Source organism: Mus caroli, unplaced genomic scaffold (assembly GCF_978045245.1).
Source record: "Mus caroli unplaced genomic scaffold, Mus_caroli_1 scaffold_13, whole genome shotgun sequence".
In the NCBI taxonomy this organism is placed as follows: Eukaryota; Metazoa; Chordata; class Mammalia; order Rodentia; family Muridae; genus Mus; species Mus caroli.
In genome coordinates this window covers 2596117-2622238 of record NW_028227268.1, presented here as the reverse complement: position 1 = coordinate 2622238, position 26122 = coordinate 2596117, and the positions used below count along the sequence as shown (strand labels likewise).

At 50.5% G+C, this 26122-nt stretch overlaps 1 protein-coding gene and 1 pseudogene across 6 annotated transcripts in view; one reads left to right on the top strand and one right to left on the bottom strand.

Moving 5' to 3' along the window:
* Rnf213 (ring finger protein 213) overlaps positions 1-26122 on the top strand; it is a 103881-nt gene that overhangs the window by 14437 nt on the left and 63322 nt on the right. For 4 of the 6 annotated variants that reach the window (XM_029483690.2, XM_029483687.2, XM_029483686.2 and 1 more), the window contains exons 4-21: positions 665-793; positions 3936-4391; positions 4623-4736; positions 5315-5484; positions 5880-6035; positions 6590-6795; positions 9480-9763; positions 10184-10443; positions 11516-11713; positions 13251-13473; positions 14331-14386; positions 15907-16060; positions 17146-17307; positions 18915-19004; positions 20208-20330; positions 22403-22583; positions 23913-24086; positions 24430-24579. In XM_029483690.2, the coding sequence (XP_029339550.1) occupies positions 665-793; positions 3936-4391; positions 4623-4736; positions 5315-5484; positions 5880-6035; positions 6590-6795; positions 9480-9763; positions 10184-10443; positions 11516-11713; positions 13251-13473; positions 14331-14386; positions 15907-16060; positions 17146-17307; positions 18915-19004; positions 20208-20330; positions 22403-22583; positions 23913-24086; positions 24430-24579 (3286 nt within the window). The remainder of the gene's footprint in view (positions 1-664; positions 794-3935; positions 4392-4622; positions 4737-5314; positions 5485-5879; positions 6036-6589; positions 6796-9479; positions 9764-10183; positions 10444-11515; positions 11714-13250; positions 13474-14330; positions 14387-15906; positions 16061-17145; positions 17308-18914; positions 19005-20207; positions 20331-22402; positions 22584-23912; positions 24087-24429; positions 24580-26122) is intronic. The other 2 variants (XM_021176343.3, XM_029483689.2) reach the window with 1 other exon arrangement.
* On the bottom strand, positions 15197-15879 carry LOC110304764 (small ribosomal subunit protein eS7 pseudogene; annotated as a pseudogene).

Here is a 26122-nt window from a genome sequence, read left to right as displayed (position 1 = left end):
TTAATGGACTGTCTGGTGATTGGCTTGTGGGGTCCTTTGTGTGTGTTCTGACAACCACCGTGTGGTCCTTCATGAAATGCCAGTGCATTTCATAGAGTGGCTGTAATGGCAGCGTGATGCTTCAGCACTGTGTGTTGTGTGTTGAGGTGGCCATCAGGAGAGATGGCCTCAGAAGCCAAGCTTGGGAGCCACTCAGCAGCCCCACCCCAGTCCCATTGATGGGCTCGTGATGGGGGTCAAGGGATCTTCCTGGCTGGTGGAGCCAGTGGGTGGTAAGAGTTGGCCTGCTTCCGTCCTGGCTTTTCTGTGGTGACTAGCGGGGAATTCTTGGCTGATTTTTTGCTTCCACTCAGGCTAGTGGGTTTGTGTGTCTTGCAGGAAGGGAAGAAGAAGCCTTAGTGGTGGCCAGGTGCGTTGTGCTGATGAGCCTAACTAGCTAAGCTGCTTGGTGTGAAGTTGTATCGCTTGCACTAGACATTGGAGTACTTGCCCATCAGTGTCCCTATACCTCCTGCCATTGGCCATGGACTCTCAAAGGTGCTGGGGAGGTGGCTCATTCCTTGTAAGGAGGTGGCTACGACTAGACCTTCACCAAGATGGAGGTTTTGCAGGAGCGGAACAGGGAATAACCCTGCCTTGTGTGAAGGTTGTCATATCTCAACAGGAAGTGGACCCAGAGGTTTTTGTAGATGCTTCAGAGGACACAGCTGGTGGTCCCGAAGGTGCTCAGTGCCCTCCCAGCAAGAGGAAGAAGGAGGAGACAGCCGGGTGTGAGGTCATGGACACTGAGCAGGTAGCTTGAGAACACAGTCACCCCCATCCTAGTCTGTGTGCTAGCTACCAAGTGTCATTGCCGCATTCCACGTGCCTGCCCCTAATAGGAGGGAAGAAGGCTGGTGAGCTGAGCCATCGCTGGGTGTGGCAGTGTGGACTCGGCTTGTGACTGAGGAGTTTTGACCAGGCAGGGTCCTAGCTTGGGCTTGGATTGGGAGGGGGCAGTTCTAATCTAAGGTGTCTGAAGGTCAGGGACCAGGTGCACAAGGGGCTTCCCGTACCATGTGTTTGTGTTTGTGTCATCGTGGCAGAACAGTGACGTAGGTAAGCAGGAGAGAAACCCAATGTGACATTTGATTGTTTGAGACACTGGAGACCTTTTGGTTGCAAACCACTGGGCAGCCGGCTAGAACTGGCTAAAGGGAATCTGCTCCGTGTCACTGCTGAGTCCTTTGGTGGGGCTTGATCAGGAGCTGGGACGAAGGGTCCCTCCATGGCTCTCTCTGCTCCAATTTCCTAGTGTTGCCTGCCTCTTAGCCTTCCAATATCTATGTTTAGCCCCCAAGTCCACAGCCACGTACCCATCATGCTCTGCTTAGGGAGTGAGAGATTGCCTCTGGTGCCCTCTACAGAACAAAACAGCTTCCTTCAGACCTAATGAACTATGATTGGGTTGGGAACCTGACCCATGATGGAGCACCAGGCCGTGCAGTAGGAACTGGTGTTCCTTCCGTAAGCTCGTGACCCATGAGGGCTCATTCCAGAGCGGGAGCAGAGCTGTGTTCCCCTGCATCACATGGCTGAGACCAGGGACATGTGGGATTGGGGAGCTGTCACTCTGTTCTGACTCAAACTTGAGATTTGGGTAGGGCTGATATATAGCATGGTGTCCTCTCCTCCTCTTAAGACACAAGAGTCTACAATTGGTGCCTAGGGAAGGTCTGTGGCCTGCTCTGTGGGCAGGTGATCAACCATCATCTGCTCTCTGTACCCATCTGCCTCAGGGCTAACATTTGTCCTAGGGATACCACTAGGTGACAGTTAACGAACTTGCAGACACCTTCTCTTCAGTGATCACTCCATTACCAGAGCTCATCTTTTTTTTTTTTTTTTTTGGTTTTTCGAGACAGGGTTTCTCTGTGTAGCCCTGGCTGTCCTGGCACTCACTTTGTAGACCAGGCTGGCCTCGAACTCAGAAATCCGCCTGCCTCTGCCTCCTGAGTGCTGGGATTAAAGGCGTGCGCCACCACGCCCGGCACCAGGGCTCATCTTACAGGATCCGGCCTCTGCACAAATGGGGAGACCAATCTCAGAAGGCCTTATGCCCTGAGGCTCTGCCAGGAGTCCAGGCCAGAACAAGGCTCAGGTGGTGTCAGTTTGCTCAAAGGAAATGCTGAGGTGAAGGTGCCAGAGCAGAGACAGGGGTTCAGGGCTGCGTGGAAAAAGAGAAGCGGCAACACGATCTTGTCTGTTAGGCAGTCAAGGGCAGGCTTTGTCTTCCTGATGTCCGTCCTGCTCATCCTGCACAGCGCAATTCTAGCTTGGCCCAAAGACCCTCCCTACCTGGCTCCTACTCTTATGTCCCTGAGCCAACCTTGAGATGGAGGATCTGGAGTTGAGTGCGTCTCCACAAATGGTCCCAGTAGCATCTGGGGCCAGCAGGACCCAAGCAGGGAAGGTCTGATTCAGACATGGTGGGAGGTAGGCAAAGTAGGGTGAAGAGGAGCGGGGACTCAGGACTTGACAGTCGGTCAAGGGGCAAAGAGAATGTGGGTGTCAGCAGACTGGTTCTCACTTCTTTCTCCCTTAAATTTATTTTCTGAAAATCCTTTCTCCCCAAACTGACTGTGGACCTGGGAATGACTCTGAACTTGTAATCCCCCTGTCTCTAACTCCCAAGTGTTGTAACTGCTGGGATAACAGGCACACGGCACTATACCCGGGTCATACGGTCCCGGGGACTGAACCCAGGGCCTCCTGTGTTGGTTTCTTCGTTCAGTTAAACATTACTGATGTGCTACATCTCAGGTCTATTTCTGTTTTCTGGCACACAGCCCTGGCTGCTGGTCCTTAGGCCAACAACTCACTCTGTAAGGTGCCTGTGGAGCCTGCTGGCAGGCTCACTTGGGCCTCACCACAGGAGCAGATGCACACCAAGTCTTTGTCTCTTTTTCCCAGATAGTATAGCTCAGAGCCCAGCCACAGCTGTTTGTCTATGGCCTTGTCACACACTGATGGGGTTCAGGGCATCCTGAGGCACTTGATATAGGGACTCCATCAGCCACCCTGGGGTTTTGACAACCTGCTCCTAGGCTTCGGCCAAGTTCCTAAGATGGGAAGCCTTGCCTGGGAGTGAGGGTAAGTCACTCAGCGAGCCAGGGAATACCTGCTTTTCACCCTTGTCTTAGGATTTGCTTTAACCAAGGTGACTCTTATAAGGACAACATTTAACTGGGTCTGGTTCACAGGTTCAGAGGTTCAGTCCATTATCATCAAGGCAGGAACATGGCAGTATCCAGGCATGCATGGGGGCTGGAGGAGCTGGGAGTTCTACATCTTCATCTGAAGACTGGCTCCCACGTGGTTACGAGGCCACGCCCAAAGTGACATACCTACTCTAACAAGGCCACACCTCCTAATAGTGCCACTCCCCGGGCCAACCATATTCAAACCACCGCAACCCTCCTTTTGGTTCACTGCCATTTTGTGCCATGTAGTGCATGGGTGTCGTGTTTGGGAAGCCTGCGAATGTCCACAGGGGGCCCCAGGTGTGTCCCATGAGGAGTGAGTCTGAGTGAGACAGGCTCTGGCAAGGTGGCCCCGCCTCCTGACGTCTCCTCAGCTCTGCCATCCTCTCCCTTCGTTCAGTTCTACTCTGCCCAAGCGAAAGAGGTCGGCTCAGTGGTTAAGAGCACTGTTCTTGCAGAGGACCCGGGCTTGATTCCCAGCACCCGTGTGGAGGGTCACCACTTCCTCGGGTACAGACATACATGCAGGCCAAACTGCCATAGATACAAAAGTGATAAAAAGAAGCTGCGGATGGGGTAGGTCTAAGGCGTGCTGGACAGCCAGCTCTGCCTGCTTGAGGGTTTGTACAGGAGCCTGGAGAGGAGTGCCGGGGTCACGGAGACTCTAAGGAGTAAACAAATATCTCTGTTTAGAGTAAAAAGGAGAAGAGGAGGAGGAAGAAACAGGGCACCATTTCCTCCTCAGAGGCACCGTCCTCTGGCCTCTGGAGTCTGGACATGCCTCCGAGTCCTGGATCTCACAACTCAGCCTTGTCCCAGAACCAAGCCCACCAGGGTGGTGCGGCCAGCCAGCCTGGGCATCCCGTGGACACAGAGAATATACCAATGGAGGACGGCTTCGTGCACACTGAGGGCAGCCGGGGTCAGGCTGCAGAACGCACCCATGCTCAGAGCAACCTTGCTCCCAGTGACCTTGCAGAAGTGAAGGACCTCAATACCTCTAAGCCCTCAGTGGACAAGGGCCTGCCCCTAGATGGGGGCCCAGCCCTTTCTGCCTTCAAAGGCCACCCTAAGATGACTGATGCTTCCCAGAAGGCTCCATTACCTGAGTCTAAGGGGGAGACATCTGGACAAGAGAAGAAAGTGCCGGTGAGTGTGAAACAGACTGGAACATGGCAGCAGGGGATGGGGTACGGGGATGGTCTGTGTTTTGTGGGTCCAATGTCTCCACACTCCCTGGGACTTGCTCCTTGGACAGGGTAGGACAGGGCTCCCCCCTCAGTTACTTCCCTATAGCTGGTGCCTACTGAAGCCAGAGCCAGAGCATTTTGTATCATTGACACCATGACTCAAGGCTTGGATGGTTTCTGTTTCTTCCAGCCAATTGATGCTGCGGCCAGTCCGGTGAAGACAGTTGGGAAAGAAACAGGAGAGGATGTTCGGAAACAGAAACCCTCGCCTGTGAGCCCTGTAGCCTCCAAGGATGGAGACCAGGTAGAGGCTTGGCTTGCTAGGAGGTGTCCAGTAAGGAGGTGTCCACCTCGCAGGGCTCCTCTTGCGTCTTGTGTCAGCATGGCTTCCTCAACCTGTCATGACAGTCCAGTGTTTATGAGGATGTCATGTGCAAGGCAGAGCCTGTCTCCATGGAGCTCCCATGCTAGAGAGAAGCAGGAAGGAAGAAGTTCTCTGAGGAGACATGGGACCAGTCCTGGGAGGGTCCTGGGGGTATGCTGGTTGGTGTCCTGTGAGGAGGTAGCTCCCTCGGCTTGGGTGGCTGGGTGAGACCTGGGGAGGTACTGTGGGAGCAGGAACCAGAAGTGAGGGTTGAGCCATAGACCCTGGAAAGTGCCCTAACAGGGAATGGCACGGACCAAGGTCCTAAGGTAGGATGTGGTGGGCCTGTTCTTAGAGATGAGGGATAGATGGGCTGTGGACAAGGTTGAAGAGAGGGGGGTTCCTGTGTGTCATGGTAAGTACATCAGAAGGCCCTGACAGGTTCTGAGCATGGATGGGCCCTGGCGGATGTGAGACACATATTGTCTTAAGCACTGGGACTTAATTGCTTGTTCCAGGAAACTAAACTCAAAGGCAAGTTGGCCACCCCTGTTAGGAAAAGTAATGAAGGTGGCAACACCCAGCCAGAAGATCAGAGGAAGCCAGGAGAGGGCAGAAACTTTGCAGCAGCTGTGAAAACCCAGCAGGCGGCTGCACCCCAGCAGGCTGCTGCACCAGAGCCTACAAGGTAGGATGCAATGTGCCTGTGTTGTGGTTCTGCCAGCTTCGTGCAGCTCCTGTCCCACCCAGCCTGCATCTCCTGTCAGTGCCCTCCTGGGACACCAGTCCCAAGTCACACGGCTGTCCTAGCCCACTCCACCCCCACTGTCCCTAGCATGCTGGGGCTGGGTGGTGCCTCCTTTCTAGCTGGGAGAAGCAGTGGCTTGCTGTGTCAGTGTGTCTGAGCCTGAATGGCTGGCAAATGTACTTAGGCGTGTTGACCCACAGCAGAGAAATTACGATGCTGTGTGTGCACATGTGTGTGTGCGTGCCTGCATTTGTGCACATGTATGTGTGTGTGTATGCCTGCCTGCATGTGTGCATGCACCCTGGCAGCCAGTGTTTTCATCTTGTTCTTCCCAGTGCGTTTAACCCACGGGATACAGTCACTGTGTACTTCCACGCTATTGTCTCCCGTCACTTTGGATTCAATCCGGAGGAGCACAAAGTGTATGTCAGAGGCGGAGAAGGACTTGGGCAGAAAAGCTGGACTGATGCTTGTGAGATGTACTGCACCCAGTGAGTATCTAGGGCTTGGAGCTGCCGCTGACCCTCACAGGGCATCTGTCAGTAGTCATGTGACAAACGTTGTGTGTACTCCACTCTTCCTTTGCTTTCTTCGCTTTCTTCTTTTTCTTTTGTTTTGGTTTGCTTATTTGAAATACGGTCTCATTCTTCTGCCCTGGTTGGCCTGGAACTCACAATAATCCTCCTGCCTCATCAGCCTCCTGAGTTTGAGATCAGAGGTGTGGACCACCAAGATTGGTGGAAAATAAGTGTTTCTTTTTTAAATTTTTGAGACAGTGTTTTTCTATGTAGCTGTCCTGGAACTCACTCTGTAGACCAGGTTGGCCTCAGACTCATTGAGGCCAGCCTGCATCTGCCTCATGAGTGCTGAGATTAGAGGTGTGAACCACCATTGCCCGGTTTGAAAATGAGTGTTTCAGTTTCCTTCTCCAGCATGCATTTCTTTTTGGGTTCTGGCTGGAAATGCCCTTAAAAATACTATAGCCTTGGGGCTGGGCTTCCATGACGTGTTCTCTGGTAAATTGCTATATTATGTTCCTCCACAGAGACCTGCATGACCTGGGGTCTCTCATCGAGGGCAAAATGGACATTCCCAGACAGAGCCTGGACAAACCCATCCCTTATAAGTATGTCATTCACCGTGGTGGCAAGGATCCTGTGGAATATGAGTTCATCTATGAACAGGCACAGAAGAAAGGAGAACACGTGAATCGTTGTCTGCGAGTCGTCTCTACCTCCTTGGGCAATGGAGGTAAGCTGTCTGAGAACCCTGAGCCGGTCAACTCCCTGGCTGCGTGGGGAGCAGAAGTCAGGATTTGGGTCCTCTGCTTGGCCCTGGCCCCACCTCTGTCTCTTTGATGAGTAAAGTTGCCTTTGCAAGCTGGTTTGACTTACCCCCCCACCCCACCCACCCCACCCCACCCCCGTGTGAAGAAAGCAGGGAAAGGGCTCCTGATAGGAGGAGCTCTGTGGAGCGCTGGCTGGGACCAAGGGTGGGGCAGGAGGGGCAGTGATCTGACTCTTCCAGAACTGACAGAAGGTGGCGTTGAAGGTGCCCTTTCAGAGAAGGGCCAAGAGTCTTTTGTCACTTCCTTTCACTCCCATGTGGTGCTTCTCCGTCTTTATGCCGCTTCCATTTTGCTGGGGTTTTCAGAAGGTCCCTGTGTTCTTCTGCCCACGCCTCTTCAGCCTCACACCCATGTGTCTGTCCTCCTTCCATGGGCCACAGAACCCTTGAGGAATCGCCCAGCCATGTGCTAAATCCCTTTCTTCTCCTTCTGTCAGAGGCCAGAGTCTTGAGTTATTTTCTACTCAGTTCATTGTTTGAGGTGATGAAGCAGTACTTGGTGTGGAGTGTGTGTGTGTGTGTGCTCGCGTGCACGCATGTGTGTTTTTGTGTGTGTGTGTTGGGGGAGGTCAGGGGAGACAGGTGGAGTCCCTGCTGAGCCTCTTCACCAGCCTGTGGCTTTACTCAGTGTAGCCTTTGCTTTTTCTCAGTACTGACAATGGAACTCAGGGTCTCAGCATTTTAAATAACTTTAAAAATATTTTATCACGTTTATTTGTGTGTGTGTTTCTGTGTATGTGTGTTTATACCACAAGAAGCCAGGCCATGCTTGTGGAGGTCAGAGGACAATTTATTAGGAGTGACATCAGGGACCTTTATCAACTGAGTTATCTCCACAGATCCCATAATTTAAAAAAAATGTTTTTTTAAGATCTATGTATTTATTTTATATGAGTAACTGTAGCTATTTTCAGACACTAGGAGAGGGCATGGGATCCCATTACAGATGGCTGTGAGGCACCATATGGTTGCTGGGAAGGGTTGCAGTCGGTGCTCTTAACAGCTGAGCCATCCATCCAGCCCTCCCATATTTTTTGTTTTAAAGACAAGATTTGACTATGTTACCCAGGCTGATCTTTAAATTTTTGTTTCTTTTTTTTTTATTTTTTGAAAGACAGATTAATTTTTTATTTTGTGTGTGTGTGTGTGTGTGTGTGTGTGTGCGTGCGCACATCTGTGAGTGCTTATATATTACAGGGGGGGGACATGGCCAAGGTTAGCAGAGAGCCAAGTCAGACGATGATGGCACAGAGAACACAGTATTCCTCAGACACAGCCGTTTGAAGACTTGGGTCCCCTGAAACCTCTCTGGCACCACTGGCTCAGCCCTGGACTGGCTCTGCCATGCCCACTTCTGGACAAGGACACAAAACTAAACTTCCCTTTGTCCTTTCATTGGGGCCTCTGAGAAAGTCTTGGGTTGGGGTCGGTCTGGCTCCAACGTGTACATGTATGTATATCTGTATCACATGTGTGCCCAGAAGCCAGAAGAGGGCATCAGATCCCCCAGAACTGGACAATGCAGGCTGTTGTGAGCCATCACGTGGGTGCTGGGAGCCGAACCACAGTCCTCTGCTAGAGCAGCCAGCAAGCGCCCTTGCCTTTATTTTTTTTAAGATTGGCCTTGGCCGTTTAGTCAAAGATCACCGGCATTGCTGGTGCGCTTCTTTCTTTCCTCCCGTGTGTATATGGTGCAGGCGATCTGGGGCTTTTATGTGCTAAAGCAGCCACTCTACCAGTGAGCTCCATGCCCAGCCCAGCCCAGGGTTCCCACTGCTGACTTTGCGCTGCACAGGTACATGCCTGTGCTAGCTGATCGTGAGCGCATCACGTGGGTTTTCCCTTCGTCCTGCCTCTAGTTGTTGTTCTCTTACACTCTGCCTTCTAGGGGAGGCCAGGTTTCAGGGATTTAGAGCTCACTCATGTAAAATGAATGAAATATTCTGTATGTATTAATTAAAGCTGGGAGTTAATACTGCTGTAGTTATTCCTTAACTGGCTAGTTCCCCAAATAGCCACACAGACCTTTTAATATTTCAGAGCTGAGGCCTTACCTGGGCAGACACTCAGCTAGGTCAGATAAGTCAACCTGACACCTAGCCCCATCCAAGCTAGGCGGCTAGCCATACCCTCCAGGCCCATAGCTCCTCATCTCCCAGTGACAAAGCCCTTCTTCTTTCTTCTTTCCAGAGTTCCTATCTCCCTCCTAGGAAGTCTGATCACCTCTCTCTACTGCTCAATCACAGGCTTTAACTTTTTTTTTTTTGGTTTTTCCAGACAGGGTTTCTCTGTTCTCTGTGTAGCCCTGGCTGTCCTGGAACTCACTCTGTAGACCAGGCTGGCCTCAAACTCAGAAATCCACCTGCCTCTGCCTCCCAAGTGCTGGGATTAAAGGCATGCACCACCACCGCCCAGCAGGCTTTAACTTTTTATTGACCAATTAATTTGGGAAGGAAGGTTTACATAGCAAAAGCTGATGTGCCCCAATTCCCTCTTGGGGCAACCACATCTATTAGTTCAGAATTTAGCACTTGAATGCATTTAGCAGCACCAGGCCAACCCCAACACCCATCCTTCTGTCCCCTCAGACTGGCATCAGTATGATGACATAATCTGCATGAGGTCCACTGGGTTGCTCCAGCAAGCCAAGAACCGCATCCTCGATAGCACAAGAAAGGAACTGGTGAAAGGGAAGAAGCAGGCTGCTGTGGTCATGCTTGACCGTATCTTCAGCGTGCTTCAGCCCTGGAGTGACATCAACCTGCAGAGTTTCATGACTCAATTCCAGCAGTTTTACTTGGTGGTCCGAGAGCCCATGATTCATGATGGCCGTGCAAGGAAATGGACAAGTCTGCAATATGAGGAGAAAGAGGTACCCACTCCCCACTGGTACCAGCAGCTCTGGAGTAGACAGTGTCCCTTGACCAACTAGAGGCTAGTTGACCCCTGCACTGAGTGGGCCGAGTACAGATTGGGGCAGGAGGACCTTCTGCCCTCCTCCTCAGGGATTTCCTCTGTGCACTGCCTCCAGGATTTGTCCTGATCTCTCAGAAAGGGCAGGCTCCTCTTTACACCTTTCCTATGCTTTGGTGTGGCTGTCTCTAGGATACCACCTCCACACATTCCCGAGCTGCAGGCCTGGGACTGAGCACCTGTGTGCTTCAGTGGTGTAGAAGGGGAGAGGCAAGTGCTCCTGGGCGTGCTCCCTGCTCTAGTGTCTCTGTCCCTGGCACAGTCACCCCACCTCTGAGTGTGCCCTGCATGCTCACACGTCCTTCCCTCCTGGGACCAGATTTGGATGAACCTGTGGGAACACGTGAAAAAGCAGATGGATCCATTCCTGGAAGGAAAGAGTGGGGAGTCTCTGCCTGCCAACTGCCCTGTGAGGAGTAAGCTGACGTTGGGCCTGAGCATCCTTTTCATGGTGGAAGCAGCTGGATTTACTGTACCCAGAAAGGACTTGGACGCGCTGTGCTATCTCCTCATTCCGAGTGCTGGCTCACCAGAAGCCCTCCACGGCGACCTGAGCCCTGTCCTCCGCATTTGTCAAAGGTATTTCCTATTTCTTTTTTTTTTTTTTTTTTTGAGATAGGGTTTCTCTGTATAGCCCTGACTGTCCTGGAACTCACTCTGTAGACCAGGCTGGCCTCGAACCCAGAAATCTGCCTGCCTCTGCCTCCCAGGTTCTGGGATCAAAGGCGTGCCCGGCTCCTATTTATTTCTTATCTTATGTGTCTGGGTGATTCAACTGCATGTACATTTGCACACCGTGTGTATGCCTGGTGCCCACAGTGGCTGGAAAAAGGTGTTGGATCTCCTGGAAATGGTTACAGACAGCTGTGAGCCCCAGATCCTCTGCAAGAGAAATAGTGCTCTTAGCTGTGGAGCCTTCTCTCCAGCCCCAGTATCATTACTTTTTTTTTTTTTTTGTAAGTAGCCCAGGCTGCTCAGACTCAAGAGATGTCTGCCCTAAGCTTGCTGAGTGCTGGGCTTTGGGTGTGAGTTGGGCGTCATGGAGCTTTGGGTAGTGCATGTTGCATGTCTGTAGTCCCAGATACCTGGCAGGCTGAGGTGAGGGAATCCTTTGAGCCCATGAATTTGAAGCCAGTCTAGGCATCTCAGTCAGGGGAACATAGAGTACAAGATGAATTCTCAGTGCTTGCCTGGGCGTCTCAGCGTCTACGGAAGCTGGGATGTGTTTCCTGGGCTCTCCCTGGGCCACTCGGACTAGGAAGCTTGTTAACAGCACATTTGGAGGTGACCCCCCCCCCCTTGAGCACAGTGACCCCGGCTTGGGCTTTCACAGCATCCCTTGAGGCTGGTTTGATAAGACTTGAAAGTCACATCAGACGGCCTTCCCTGGGCAGCCCTTGCTTGGCTTCCTGTGTTTTAGACATTCCCTCAGCTGTGCAGTGTAGGTGAGGACTCTGGTAGGAATCTGCTCTGGGGATTCGTTGAGGGTTGCTTTAGGAGTGGGGCTGGAATACCCTGTCTTTCTTATGACAGAACCATGTCCTGGTGTGGACCCTGTCCAGTCATGCACAGTGTACCTTGGGCTCTGTAGGTGGTGGTCATACACCACTGGGCCCATCCTCCCCTCACCGACTCCTTCATTCCCTTCTAGATGGCGTATATACTTGACAAACCTATGCCTCAGGTGCATAGACGAGAGGTGTGACCGTTGGCTGGGCATCTTACCTCTCCTGCACGCCTGCATGCAGAAGTCTCCACCCAAGAAGAACTCCAAGAGCCAGCCCGAGGACACCTGGGCAGGCCTTGAAGGAATCTCCTTCTCAGAGTTTCGGGACAAAGCACCCACTAGGTAAGCTGAAGAGCTGCACCTCTGACACCAATCCCAGATCCCCAGGCTGCACATGCACTGACCCTGTTCCCACCCCCCCGAGGACAGCAGGAACAAGGGTCCTTCACCATCAGCATAGTTACGAAGAACAATTTGACTGTCAGCAGCCCGGAGCTGGGGGTGGCGTACATTTCAGTGCCAATGACAACACGGGTGCTTTGTGTGCTTTAGGACCTGCTGAAGCCTTCACTCCTAGCACTTGGGAGGCAGAGGCCAGAGGCCAGAGGCCAGAGGCCAGGGGCAGAGGCCAAGGGCCAGGGGTCAGGGGCCAGGGGCCAGAGGCCAGAGGCCAGAGGCAGAGGCCAGAGGCCAGGGGCCAGGGGCCAGGGGCCAGGGGCCAGAGGCAGAAGCAGAAGCAGAAGCAGAGGCAGGTGGATCTCTGGGGGCGAGGCCACCCTTGAATACAGAGTGCGTACCAGGACAGCCAGAGACATGCAGAGAAACCCTGTCTTGAAAAACAACATAACAATCAAACAAAAAGAGTTCCATAGGAAAATTAGATTCAAGGTATCAAATCTATACTTTTTTCTTTGACGAGCATGCACATGCATGCGTGCATTAATTTCATATATCATATGGTAAGTTTATGGCAGTGGGGGTAGAATTTGAAGTTTTTGAGAAGCCTGTGACACTAAGTAGAACTTAGAAGAAAAAGTGTATTTTTACAACATCTCCCCCGGCCTGTTAGGAAGCACCATCACTGCTGCCGGCTGCTTGCACTTGGATCCTTATTTTCAGCTTCCAATTTCCATAAGTTACTGAGTATAGGTTATTTGATAAAACAGAAGGTAAGACCTCAAGTGATCCTGAGCACAGTCAACTGTTAACTCCACTTAGCCTTGCAGACCCCTGGTCAGGGATGGGTGTAGCTCAGAGAGTGACAAACATCGTCTGTACTCTGTGTGGGAGGTGGCCAGCTGCGGCACATTGGAGAGTAGCATTATGGAGGAAGTCCCACATCCCCTGCCAAGATGCCCAGGGTACTGTCTGCTTCAGCCAGAGGAGGTGGCTGCTGTCTTTCCCAGAACTTTAGGAATAACAGCAGCATGTTGTGTTGTGGCGCATCATGGTGAACCTTGGCCTCTGGGGTGGTGGCTTTGGTGGAGTCTTGGGTAGAAACGTGTACAGGGGTCAGGACCATGACCACCTTACAGTGTGTGGTGACATCCAGTGGTGGTGGTGTGGGGCTAAGAACCAAGACAGTTGTTGGATTGGAGCCTGATGCAGGCTGACCACAGCGACAGGGATGAGCAGTCACCCTGGGCTCTTGGGTCTCAGTTTCTGCCAACTGAATCCACACAAAGCTTGCTGCTCCATCCAGTTCTGCCCCTGATATGGTACAGGATGAAGCAGAGAGCCCCTCATGGTCTGGAGGGAATCATCCAGTCTTCAGGGGTACCTTGACACTTGTTTCCCATGAAGCATTGCAACCCTTCAGATCAGAGCCTGCTGTCCTGACTGCTGCCGTCTCACCGTGCCGTGTGTTGCCTTTCCCCAGGAGCCAGGCCCTCCAGTTCATGCAGAGTAAGATGGCCCTGCTGCGCGTGGATGAGTACCTCTTCCGCTCCTGGCTCAGCGTGGTCCCTCTTGAAAGCTTATCTTCCTACTTGGAGAACTCCACAGACTACCTGAGTGATGTGCCCGCGCGGGTCCTGGACTGTTTGCAAGGGATTTCATACCGTCTTCCAGGGCTAGGGAAGATCTCAAACCAGAACATGGAGGTGTGTTGTGGGGACAGGTTAGCAAGTGCTGGCTTAGGAAGAACAGGTTAACTGCCACAGGGCGGGGAGCACTCAGTGGTAGAGCAAAAGCCCGAATCTCATCCTTAGCACCACAAGCCTAAGGAAAGAGAGGTGAGTGAGTGAGGAGTGAAAATACACACACACACACACACACACACACACACACACACACACACACACACACGAGAGGGGTGAGGTGGGGGTGGCGTGTAGATTTAGTCAGATGTAATGACATTGGTTCTGCTAGGTGTGGTGATGTTCCCTGTGGGCAAAGGTTGGTTTGCCTGAGTTTATCAATAGCTTTTTCAACTTCTATCTTAATTTCTTTCAACAGCTGTGCTTGGTGGAACTCTAAGGCAGGGTGGGTGTGACCTGAGATACACATAGAGCATGGGTCTATCGGGCTGGGTGACGGTCCATTTGGTAAAGTGCCTGCCTGCCACACAAGCTTGAGGATCTGAATGAATGGAGCCACACTGACTCCCAGCACACTGTGGCCTGCACTTACAGGGGGCAGATCCTTGCTTACTATCCAGCTACTTAACTGGTGATTTCGAAGCTAAGGAGAGATGTTGTCTCAGAAGCAAATGGATGGCTTCTGAGTAAACACAGTCTACTACACACGTGTGCACACACACACACACACACACACCGGCATGCTCAGAAAACAGCAAGCTGGGCAATTTTGTATTGTGACTTTACTAATGTGAGGCGGAAGAGTAGCTGTTTGGAATCAATCAGTGCTCTGTGTGTCCAGAGGCCTTTCTTTTCTTGGCTCAATCTCCACAAACACAGCCACGTCAAGATTACATCCTCCCTTCTCTTCACTGTCTTAGGATGTCGAGAACATCTTTAAAATGCTGATGCACCTTGTGGACATTTATCAGCACAGGTAAGTAGGGAGGCCAAGGGCAGCTTTGTCTTCCACACAGCTCTGGGAGGAATGGTGGCTGTCCCTGCTGGCCACAGCTTCCTGCACACATGCTGCCTCACTGGGGAGATTGTAAAGCAACACCACACTTTCCAAGCTATGAAGCGCTGTGTGTCCAGCTCTGGCTGATCAAGGTTTGCCCCTGCTCCATTTGCTGTGTGTCCCTTCACTGTACTTCCCGAGTCCTGGCTTCCATCTGGAGGCAATCAGGAGTTTGGAGAAGGCAAACGTGATCGTATGACTTCCTATTCCCTTGGCTCTGACCAGGAGCCGAGCACAGGCAGCGGGAGGAAGGGTGTGTTCTCTCTCACTGTTTGAGGGCTACAGTCCACACCGGTGGGGAAGCCCTGGCAGGGGAGCAGGAAGCAGGTCTCGAGCTGCATCTGAAGTCAGCAAGTGGGGAGAGACCAGTGCTGATGGTCAGATTTGTCTGCTTTGACTTCAGCCTGCAGCTGTCATGAGTTGGAGTCACAGACATTTGTTCTGTGGGGACCCAGACTTTAAGTCCTCTGATAGTACAGCAAGTGCTTTTGACTACTGAGCCCTTTCTCCAGCCTCCACCCCCTTTTTCTTTTGCAAACTGAGGATTGAAACCCAGCGTGTCAGGCATGCTGAGTAGTTAAACCCCTGCTTGCCCCGTGTGCAAACACACTCAGTAAACACGAACCAGCACGTGTAGGCCAGGAGACACCCCACACAGAGGACCCGCTCTTTTTAATTTAACCTTTTTCTTCCCCTCTTCCCTATTCTCATTTCTCACCTATTTCTTTCTTTTTTTTTTTTTTTTAACTATGAATGACACTTTATTCAGTCATTTTCTTTACAACTGAAACTCTGGGAATTCAAAATTAACATCCTTGCCTGTGAGCTTCTTGTACACGCCAGAAAAAGTTTCAACCTTGTGTTCCACGTTGTTCTGCTGTGCTTTGTCTAAGTGAACTTTTATGAGCCGGCTGCCATCCAGTTTCACACGGATCCTCTTACCCACAATTTCACTTGGGAAGACTAAGTCCTCAAGGATGGCGTCATGCACTGCTGTCAGGGTGCGGCTTCTGGGGCGCTTCTGCTTATTTTTCGTACGGCTTTTCCGGGTTGGCTTGGGCAAAATCCTCCTCTGAGCAATGAAGACCACGTGCTTGCCACTGAACTTCTCCAATTCACGAACTAGCCGGACTTGGATTTTCTGGAAAGATTTAAGCTGAGGAACTGGTACAAAAATTATGATAGCTTTCCGACCACCACCAACTTCAATTTCCTTGGCTGCGGTGATGTTGAGTTCCCGCAGCTGTGCCTTGAGATCGGAGTTCATCTCCAGCTCGAGCAGCGCCTGAGAGATGCCAGACTCGAACTCGTCCGGCTTCTCGCCATTGGGCTTCACGATCTTGGCGCTCGAGCTGAACATGGCTTCGCCCTGACGGATCGCCGGCTTAGAAAGACATTTCTCACCTATTTCAATGATTTCTCTGTACTTTTTTGGGTAGGATCTTTGGGGAGAACCTGCTACAGATCTACTTGACTGAGTGTTTGATCCTCCATGAAACTGTCTGCAACATCACAGCTAACCACCAGTTCTTTGAGATTCCTGCCCTGTCTGCTGAGCTTATCTGTAAACTGCTTAAGCTCAGTCCTCCAGGGGTGAGTGGGACTTGTTTGTCTGACACTGTATTGGAGGTGTAGGCTTCCGGTAACCTCAATTTGAAAGGGAATCCGAGCTGATTCAGCCATGAGGGAGTTGACTGAGGCTCTGCTCCAGCTGAGCTCTCTCTGGGCTGGAGGCAGTTCTGGGGCTTGGGTTGGAGGGAGAGAGGGAGGCAGTAGGCCAGGCTTCTGATGTCCAAGGGCAAGCTAAAGAGCAGAACCCCACTGTTAACTGGGTACTTCTTTCCCACTGTTGACAGAACACACTGGGGACCATCCTACCCTGAGCACAGGTCCACTCCTTGTTTTCCCCTTGGGAACTTTCTTTATATTTAAGTTAAACTGAGGAACAAAATTGGTGTCCCTAGAGGTGGCCCAGTACACCTGTACCTTCACCAGCTTGCAGTCCTCTGTGCTTGCCGGAGAGAGCTGCATTCCCTGGCTGCCTCCTCAGATCTTCCTACCTCTCTTTGAACTTGATTCTTTTTTTTTTTTTTTTTTTTTTGGTTTTTCGAGACAGGGTTTCTCTGTGTAGCCCTGGCTGTTCTGGAACTCACTCTGTAGACCAGGCCTCGAACTCAGAAATCCGCCTGCCTCTGCTGGGATTAAAAGCGTGCACCACCACGCCCGGCTTCTGAACTTGATTCTTCTTGTTATCTTCAGTTGCCTTGTGCAGCTGAGATAGTGTTCTCTCATTGTTGTGGGTCACTCCCCCACCTGAGTCTGTGCACCTCCATTTGGAAATGCTAGCGGACTTTTTCACTGTCGCTTTCTTCACAAACACAACTCTGACTTTATCGATGGGAGATAGTTAAATGTATATTTTAATGTTATTCCTTTTAGTTTTTCTTCACAAAATTTATACTGCGTGTATGTATGCATGTGTATGCATTTGCTTGTGCACGCATGCGTGTATGTGAGGAAGACCCAGACAGAGACACAGAGCCAACACCATGGTGTGGGTCTGGAAGTCAGGACTACTTGTAAGAGTCAATTTTCTTCTTCCATCATATGGGTTCTGGGGATCAGACTCAGGCCATCAGGATTGATGGTGACTATAGATTTTGAAATTGTGTCCACAGCATACTGACGAGGGGCTGGCCGAAAAATCTTATGAAGACTTGGTGACAAGCACCCTTCAGGAGGCCCTGGCCATCACAAGAAACTGGCTGCGCAGCTTGTTTAAAAGTCGCATGCTCTTCAGCTCAGCCTCTGTCCGACTTATCTATTCTGAAGAGATGGCGGTAAGCCTTCCCGGGAGCTACAAAGCTGCCAAAGGCATATAGGTGTGGACATAAGGGACTGGGGACCATCACTACTGATCAAGAGCTGTGATCATGGCCTGAACTCTAGCCAGGGAGTTCCTTCTGTAAAGAAGGGACCTTGACAACCCATGGCCTGATGGGAAGTGATGCTGGGCCTGGCTGGTCCCCTTGCTGTGAGGTGATGGAGGTACAGTGTCAGGAATGCTGCTTACAGCTGGGGATGTGGGAGGCCATGTTGGAGCTGTAAGCTAGGTGTGTGACATCGAAATGGATGGCAGAGGGTAGAAAGGAAGTTCTGTGGGGAAAAAGCCAGATGTGCCTGCAGAAAGGCTGTCCTGCAGATGGGCTTGGGTTTGGGCAGCTGCTGGGTTCACCACCTGGAAGTGTTCCAGAAGCACATGGTGCCTGCAGGTAATATGACAGTCACAGGTATGAGAAGCACATGGTGCCTGCAGGTAATATGACAGTCACAGGTATGAGAAGCACATGATGCCTGCGGCTAATATGACAGTCACAGGTATGAAAGGTTCATCCTGAGCTGGCAAAAGGAAACGTGCAGAAAAGGTAGAGACCCTCTACCCAAAGCCTGGAGATTAGGTTTTAGTCAGTTTTTCAGTCCTGACACTTGTGTAAGATGTGACCAAGGACTGGGGAATCAGGTAGAGCCCTGTGGCTGTCCCGGCTATCTCGGCAGCACCGTGTAATGCAAAAGTGACTGTATTTTGAAAAGAATACACTGAAGGCTTTCTAATATCTAATTCTGTATTAGTGCATAAGTGGAGTGAGCTTATCTGTACTTTTGTTTTGTTTTTTAGTTCTCTTAGTGGCAGGGTTTTTTTTTTGTTTTGTTTTGTTTTGTTCTGTTTTGGTTTTGTTTTTTGTTCATTTATTCTTTTGTTTTTTTTTCGAGACAGGGTTTCTCTGTGTAGCCCTGGCTGTCCTGGAACTCACTCTGTAGACCAGGCTGGCCTCGAACCCAGAAATCTGCCTGCCTCTGCCTCCCAGGTTCTGGGATCAAAGGTGTGCGCCACCACTGCCCGGCTTTGTTTTTTTAAAGTTATAACTGTCCTGGAATTTGCTGTGTAGCCCAGATTGGCCTTGAACTCACAGAGATTCTCCTGCCTCTGCTTCCTCAGCACGGGGAGTAAAGGTGGGTGCCGTCACACCCAGTGTTCTGTATTCTTTTATGGAAGACACATGTATCTGCTAGTGTCCCTGTCTGAAACTTTTCAGAATGAGCATTGGGGGAGACCCTTTCTAAACAAAGAGCAGTGACACACTGGGAGGGTGGTGGTGGCCCTGACACACCAGTGACATAGTTCAACAGTGACAGTGAGGATCCGAGAGCCGTATTGTTCTTGAGGCCTGGTGCTCTTAGCTCTTTATACTGCTATAATAGCACGCACCTGCCTTTTCTCTCAAGACAGGGTCTTCCTGTGGTGTCCAGGTCAGCCTCAAAACTCTTGGACTTCAGTGATCTTCCTGCTTCCAATCCCCACGTATGCAGGACCACAGATTGGCATACTGTGCCTGGCTGTCAGTTTGCTTTTCTTTCCTACCTTGTGGATGTCACTCTAATTTTGCAGGTCTGGCGACGGCTGGTGGAAATCAGCTTCCCAGAGAAGCATGGCTGGAAGGGATCATTGCTGGGAGACATGGAAGGGAGGCTCAAGCAGGTACCTGACGTCAGGGCACTCTTCCTGGGAGACAAAGGACTGTAGAGGAGGCCAGCCACCTAACGTATACAGCAGTTGTGAGTGGTGCACTTGAGTGTCAAGGCTCATGGTGGTGAGGCAGCCATGACTTTAGACATGTTTCTGATTTGGTCACTGACTTTTGATTTCAGAAGAACAAATGTCAAAGTTCTTTTGTGATGGCCTTAGAAGACTAAAGACAGGGTTTTGTCATGATGGAGATCCTAATCATATACAGGGAAGTCCTCTTGCACTCTTGCAGACACTGCATTGGGCAGTTAATAGAAACAGCTTCAATGGAGGGACACACACACACACACACACACACACACCACGTTCTTCAGTGTGAATAATGAAGGCTTCTGACATGGAAAATCAGTTTTTAATTTTTAGGTTTTTTTTTTTTTTTTTTTTTTTGAGACAGGGTTTCTCTGTGTAGCCCTGGCTGTCCTGGAACTCACTCTGTAGACCAGGCTGGCCTCGAACTCAGAAATCCGCCTGCCTCTGCCTCCCGAGTGCTGGGATTAAAGGCGTGCACCACCACGCCCGGCAATTTTTAGTTTTTTTAAAGATTTATTTTTTTTTAAAGATACACACACACACACACACACACACATTACATATATATATATATAAGTACAGTATAGCTGACTTCAGAGACACCAGAAGAGGGCATCAGATCCCATTACAGATGGTTGTGAGCTACCATGTGGTTACTGGGAATTGAACTAAGGACCTCTGGAAGAGCAGTCAATGTTCTTAACCACTGAGCCATCTCTCCAGCCCTTGAAAATCATTTTTTAATATGATAATGAATGTTTTATCCAAATCTTAGGAAAATGGCTTATATTTTAAAATATACCTGTTTTTACAAGCACTGGTGCTGGCAGGTTTTTGCTTTGCGCAGAGTGGGACAAAGGGCTCTACAAGTTTTGGGTTTTTGAAATGGCCTCACTCTATTCCAGGCTGGCTTCAAGCTCCCAGCAATTCCTCCTGCTGTGGCCTCTCAGGTTCTGGGACAGCAGGCCAGAGCCACCATGTGGCGCTACAGACACTCTTTTCCTTGGATAGCTTGTGAACTTGCACAGTATGTGTGCTCACAGAGACAGTGAAGACCCAGGGTGTTCCCTTGGGGTGTAGAAGTGAGGTACCCTGCAGCCCTCATTCCTCCCTCCTTGTCTGCAGGAGCCTCCCCGTTTGCAGATCTCCTTCTTCTGCAGCAGTCAGTGTCGTGACGGAGGACTCCATGACAGTGTGTCGAGGAGCTTTGAGAAGTGTGTCATCGAGGCTGTGAGCTCTGCCTGCCAGGTCACTAGTCTTTCCTGCATGGGTTTACAGGGGGGTTCTGATGTGGCCTGTCAAGGTCTGCTTAAGCCTGCTTGTTCTGAGACCCTACTGCATTGGCTCACCCTCCTTTGTGCCTAGAGACAAGCATATGCTAAGATCCAGTATTCGCTTCCAACTGCTTGAGAAATAGCATGGTTTCCTCTTCTCTGGGCTGTTAGGTGTCACTCAGAACCACAGCTGCTAGGCTAGGCGTGGTGGCACGTGCCTTTAATCCTAGTATTTGGGAGACAGAAGCAGGTGGGTCCCTGAGATCAATACCAGCCTTGTCTATGTAGCCAGGGTCAGGCCAGTCAGGGCTACATGGTGAGACTTTGAATCTCAAAACAAAACCAAAAGAAGCTTCTTGGCCGCCTGCACAGACCCTGCCCAGCCATCTCCCCAGCTGAGCATCAGTTACCCCTGCCAGGCCATCTCCCCAGCTGAGCATCAGTTGCACCCCTTGAGCAGCACTGCCGGTTTGTGTGACCCTGTGAGCAGCACTGCCGGTCGCTCTGCCTGCCTCAGTTCCATCCCCATGAGCAGCACTGCTGGGTTGTGTAACCCTGTGAGCAGCACTGCCGGTCGCTCTGCCTGCCTCAGTTCCATCCCCATGAGCAGCACTGCCGGTTTGTGTAACCCTGTGAGCAGCACTGCCGGTTGCTCTGCCTGCCTCAGTTCCATCCCCATGAGCAGCACTGCCGGTTGGCCTGCCTGCCTCAGTTCCATCCCCATGAGCAGCACTGCCGGGTTGTGTTCCTCTCTGTTGATTCTTGCTTCTTCGGTGGTGGAGACGGAGACAAGGGCCAGGCTTGTGAGCAAGCCCCATGCTCCAGGGTCAGGAGTGAGGTAAAGGGCCAGTTTGTGTATGTGGAGAGCTAGCTTCCTAGGATCATTTGTCAGAGAGCTTGCGCTGTGCAAATGACTGGCCCCAGCACCTTGTCAAAATCCTGCTGGCAGTGTGTGAGGAGAGGGTTCCAAGAAATGTTACTGTTACACTTTTTACTTAACAATTTGGTGTGCCTGTGTGTTTGTGTGTGTATGTGTGCATGCGTGTGCAAGCATGTGTGCCTGCGTGCCTGCCAGCCATGGCCCATGTGCATGGAGATCAGACGGTATCTCTTGGTGGCTAGTTCTCTCCTTCCATCTTGTGGGACACAAGGGAAGAACTCATGCTCTGAAGTTTGGCAGAGGCACTTTTACTCACTCAGCCATCTCTCTGGCCTGCACTTTCTTACTTCTATTCTATGTTTTGTGTGTGTGTTGAGTGGTATAGAACATTGAACCCGGCTTTACACACAGTAGGTAAGCATTTAGCCATTGTTTTATACCCCATTAAGACATTTTCCTTTTGAGGCTCTGTGAACTACTTTGAGTACATGTCAAATATTATTGAAAACTTAAAAAGAAAAAAAATATAAAAAAGTTGCAGTTAGGGCTGGTGAGATGGCTCAGTGGGTAAGAGCACCCGACTGCTCTTCCGAAGGTCCAGAGTTCAAATCCCAGCAACCACATGGTGGCTCACAACCATCCGTAACGAGATCTGGCGCCCTCTTCTGGAGTGTCTGAAGACAGCTACAGTGTACTTACATATAATCAATAAATAAATCTTTAAAAAAAAAAGTTGCAGTTAAAACAGAGAAGCACAAAACCACACAGTGAAAGTAAGCAGCTCTGGAGTATGGACTCAGCGGACTTGTCGGCAGTCAGCGCGGAATGGCTGCGGGCCGTGGAGCTTCCACTGGACCCTGAACTGGAGAGACAGCAGGCTTCCTATCCTCTTCTGTAACTAGCCCATCACCTGCAGTCAGTCCTCCAAGGATAACTTAGGAAAAGATTACTTTTTAAGATGAGGTCTTAAGTGTGTGAGGAGAGGGCTCTCAGTTAGCCTGGGCTTGGCCTTGCATTTTCTGTGTAGCTGGCCTACAACTTCCGCTTTCCAAATGCCAGGATTATCAATAAGTACCACCATACGCAGTTTTCATGTTTCTCTTATTTCAAAACAAACTAATAAGACATTACTATGTCTTGTTTGACTCTTTTTTTTTTTTTAATAGTCTCAGACCAGTGTGCTTGAGGGACTCTCCTGTCAAGACTTGCAGAAATTTGGAACCCTCTTGTCTGCCGTGATAACCAAGTCATGGCCTGTGCATAACGGGGAGCCTGTGTTTGACGTGGATGAGATCTTCAAATACCTTCTCAAGTGGCCAGATGTGAGGCAGCTCTTCAAACTGTGTGGTATGTTCTGGTGTTTGTGGGGAGCTTGGGGAGGGTGGTGTCCTGGCCTGGACATTTCAGCTGCCATGTGCTGATCAGGGAGAGTGGAGGGACCTGCACAGGCAGGGTTGCTCTTTTAGATCCTGTCATGGTAAGGTGCTGGGTTTGGCACTAAAATCCTAGGTCAGGTTGTAAGTCTCAGTTTTGCCGGATCTTGAAAAGCTCAAACAGAGAGCCCCTCATGGTCGGTGAGGTGTGAGGCAAAAAAGTGTTACTGCTGAGGTGGTTGCCATATGCATTTGCTGTTAGCTTGAGAGTCTGTGTGTTTTCAATCAATAGTTTTCTAGAAAGACTCATCAGGAAACATAGTTCCCAGCACCCTGTCCTGCTGTTCACATCCGCAATGTGTGGTGTGGCCTTTGTAATGGTTGAGCTGGGCAGTGTTGGCACACTTTTGTCAAGTCGGGGTTCGAAGGGCGCCCTGGGCTTTAATAGGTGCATGACAGCATGTTTGGTGCATCGCAGTGTCATACACAATAAACTCATTGTCCCAAGGATCTGTGGCCCTCCTCTTTATTCTCTCTCCTGTAGTTTATGGAATCATTAACATGTGTGGACTTAGAGAACATGTGTGACTGTTCATGGACAGCACTCACATTCGAAGCTCCTCCTGTCTCCTTGTTGCTTGGCAGCTGAATTCTGCTTTTATCATAGAGCTGCTGAAGTTTCTTGATCTGTCCATCTGCTGCAGAGCATCCCAGTTGTTGCAGGTTTTTTGGTTTTCTTTTTCTGAGGCTGACTCTCACTATGTAGCCTTGGCTGGTCTATGGAGACCGGGCTGGTTTCGAACTCACAGAGACGCACCTGCCTATACTTGCAGAGTGCTGGGGATTCAAGGTGTGCGTCACATGCCCAGTTGTTTCATGGATTTACAGTGCTGGATAAGGCTGCTTGGTTTTCAATGTTTCAGATAAACAAGATCATTTTTATTATTTAATTTTTAAATTATGAATGTATTTATTTGAGATAGGGTTTTTCTATGTAACAGCTCTGGTGTCCTGGAACTCTCTTTGTAGAACAGGCTAGCCTTGAAATCCCAGAGATTCGCCTGCCTCTGCGAGTTAAGTAAATGTATTTAAAATCTTGTCATCTAAGTTGTAAGTTTCACAGAGATGGGGAGCATGATGGCCAGGCTGTGCAGGAGAACGAGTAGCAGTGCACCGGTCAAGTGATGTCTCTGGAGACTGCCTGAGCGCCGCCGTAGCAGGAGGAGTCATCAGGGAACCGATGGGTGGGAACTGATGGCTCAGGAGACCCAGGCTCTGAACCGTGTGCTCTCCTTCTGAGCAGGAACCAATGAGAAAATCATAGACAACATCACGGAGGAAGGCAGGCAGCTGATGGCCACTGCTGAGTCTGTGTTCCAGAAGGTTGCAGGGGAACTTGAAAATGGCACCATTGTGGTTGGACAGCTGGAGCTGATCCTTGAGCACCAGAGTCAGTTTCTTGACATCTGGAACTTAAGTAAGTACCAAATTGAGATAACACCTTTAGGCGGCTGAGCAACGGAAAGAGGGTGAAAGCTTGGGTATGCCATTTTGTGGTCAGGGTATGTTTCTGGGCTCTGTAACTGCCAGCAGCTCTTGCCAGAGAGCCTGGGAGCTTAGTTATTGTGGGGAGTGTCATGAGAGAGCAGTAGGATCAAGGCAGCAGAACCTGCTCTGCCACCATCTTCATAGACTAGCTGAGCTCAAGTCTTGCTGCTCCCTTCTCATGGCCCTGGCATGGAGCACGTTTAGAGAAAGGCAGTGGAATGTGATTACATGGAAGACTTACAGGATTGTGTGAGCTGTCACATACTTTCCAGATAGAAGGCGGCTGCCATCCCAAGAGAAAGCCTGTGATGTGAAGAGCTTACTGAAAAGGAGAAGGGATGATCTGCTGTTCCTCAAGCAAGAGAAGAGATACGTGGAGAGCCTCCTGAGGCAGCTCGGAAGAGTGAAACACCTTGTGCAAGGTGGGCTCCAGGAGTGGCACTGAAGACTGAGGGGCCTCAGGGTGAAGGGCAGAGGAAGGCACAGTGGGGGCGGAGTAGAGGCAGCTAGGGCAGGGGCTTTACAGCAATATTTTTAATTTCCATAGGGGTGGGGGCATGGGCATACGTGTGTGTGTGTGTGTGTGTGTGTGTCTATGTATGTGCACTTGGGAGTGCATCTGGAAGCCCAGGGTAGATCCTGGGAATCTTTCTTGAGTCCTCTTTCACTATATTCAGTGAGACAGGGTCCCTCAATCAAATTCAGAGCTTGCTGATGTGTCTAGCCTTGCTAGCCAGTTTGCTCTGGGGATTCTTCCATCCCTGCCTCCCCAGGGTGGAACAGCCAGGCTGTCATGCCTACCCAAGGTTTATATGGGTTCTGGGGCTCAGAATTTTTTAAAATCGGAGTTCACTTGCATTTGCCAGAGGTAATCAGTCTGACTTTTATTCACTCCCATGCCTGCAAGCATCCCTCCAACTTTTCTATGCTAGAACTATCTGTTGATTTCCCACCGTGGGCAGTAATTCTCCCAGACAGCGCACCTCATCAGCACTAGGTCGGTCAGGGAGCTCTAGGCTTTCTTTTATCCTGCAGGGGCACTCTGTGCCTCTTCCCTTGCGTATCCCCGGCCTCTTCCCTCGACTCTGGCAGACACAGCATATCTACCTGGCTGAGTAAGAGACAGACAGATGACCTGCAGTCTCAGTCACTCCAAGTCTGGGATGTCTGTTCTAGGTCTAGGTGCTTGGCTAGGAGGAGTGGGCACATCGTAGGTCACTGCACTAGGAACTGCATGTTGCAGTTCCTGCATGTTGCTCCTGCTTGTCTCTGGTGTTGCTGGGGCAGGCCTGGTGACTGAGCCCTTGTGTATGACATTTGCCCTTAATGGATGCAATGTAAATCAGGTTATCCTCAAATTCACACAGATCCACCTACCTCTGCCTAGGATTAAAGGTGTGTGCTACCATGACCAGCCAGCTTCTGACTTTTTTTTTTTTATAAAAGATTTATTTATTATTATATCTAAGTACCCTTTAGCTGTCTTCAGATGCACCAGAAGAGGGTGTCAGATCCCATTGTGGATGGCTGTGAGACACCATGTGGTTGCTGGGATTTGAACTCAGGAACTTTGGAAGAGCGACAGTGCTCTTAACCACTGAGCCATCATCTCTCCAGCCCCAGTTTCTGACTTTTAAGATATAATTTCTATTTTATAATTAGTGTGCTCTTAGAAGGGAGTGAAGAAAGGTGTGTGTGTTTCCCACTGACTTTTTACTCAGTTGTGTACCCAGCTTCCTTATTGTGAAAACTGACAAAGCCAAGGCAGAGGAGAGGAAAGATGTCCATGTTCTGCAGTGGTTGTGTTTGTTTTCTTAGAGAAGCAGCTAGAGGAAGAACCAGTGCTGTGTGTCCTTAGCAGAGGGCTTGCCTAGTGTTTGGGGCGGCAGGAGCTGTCCCCAGTGCTGACAAACTCTAGCTCTGCTCACCCTGGTGCATGGCCACAATCCTGGCAATTAGGAGAAT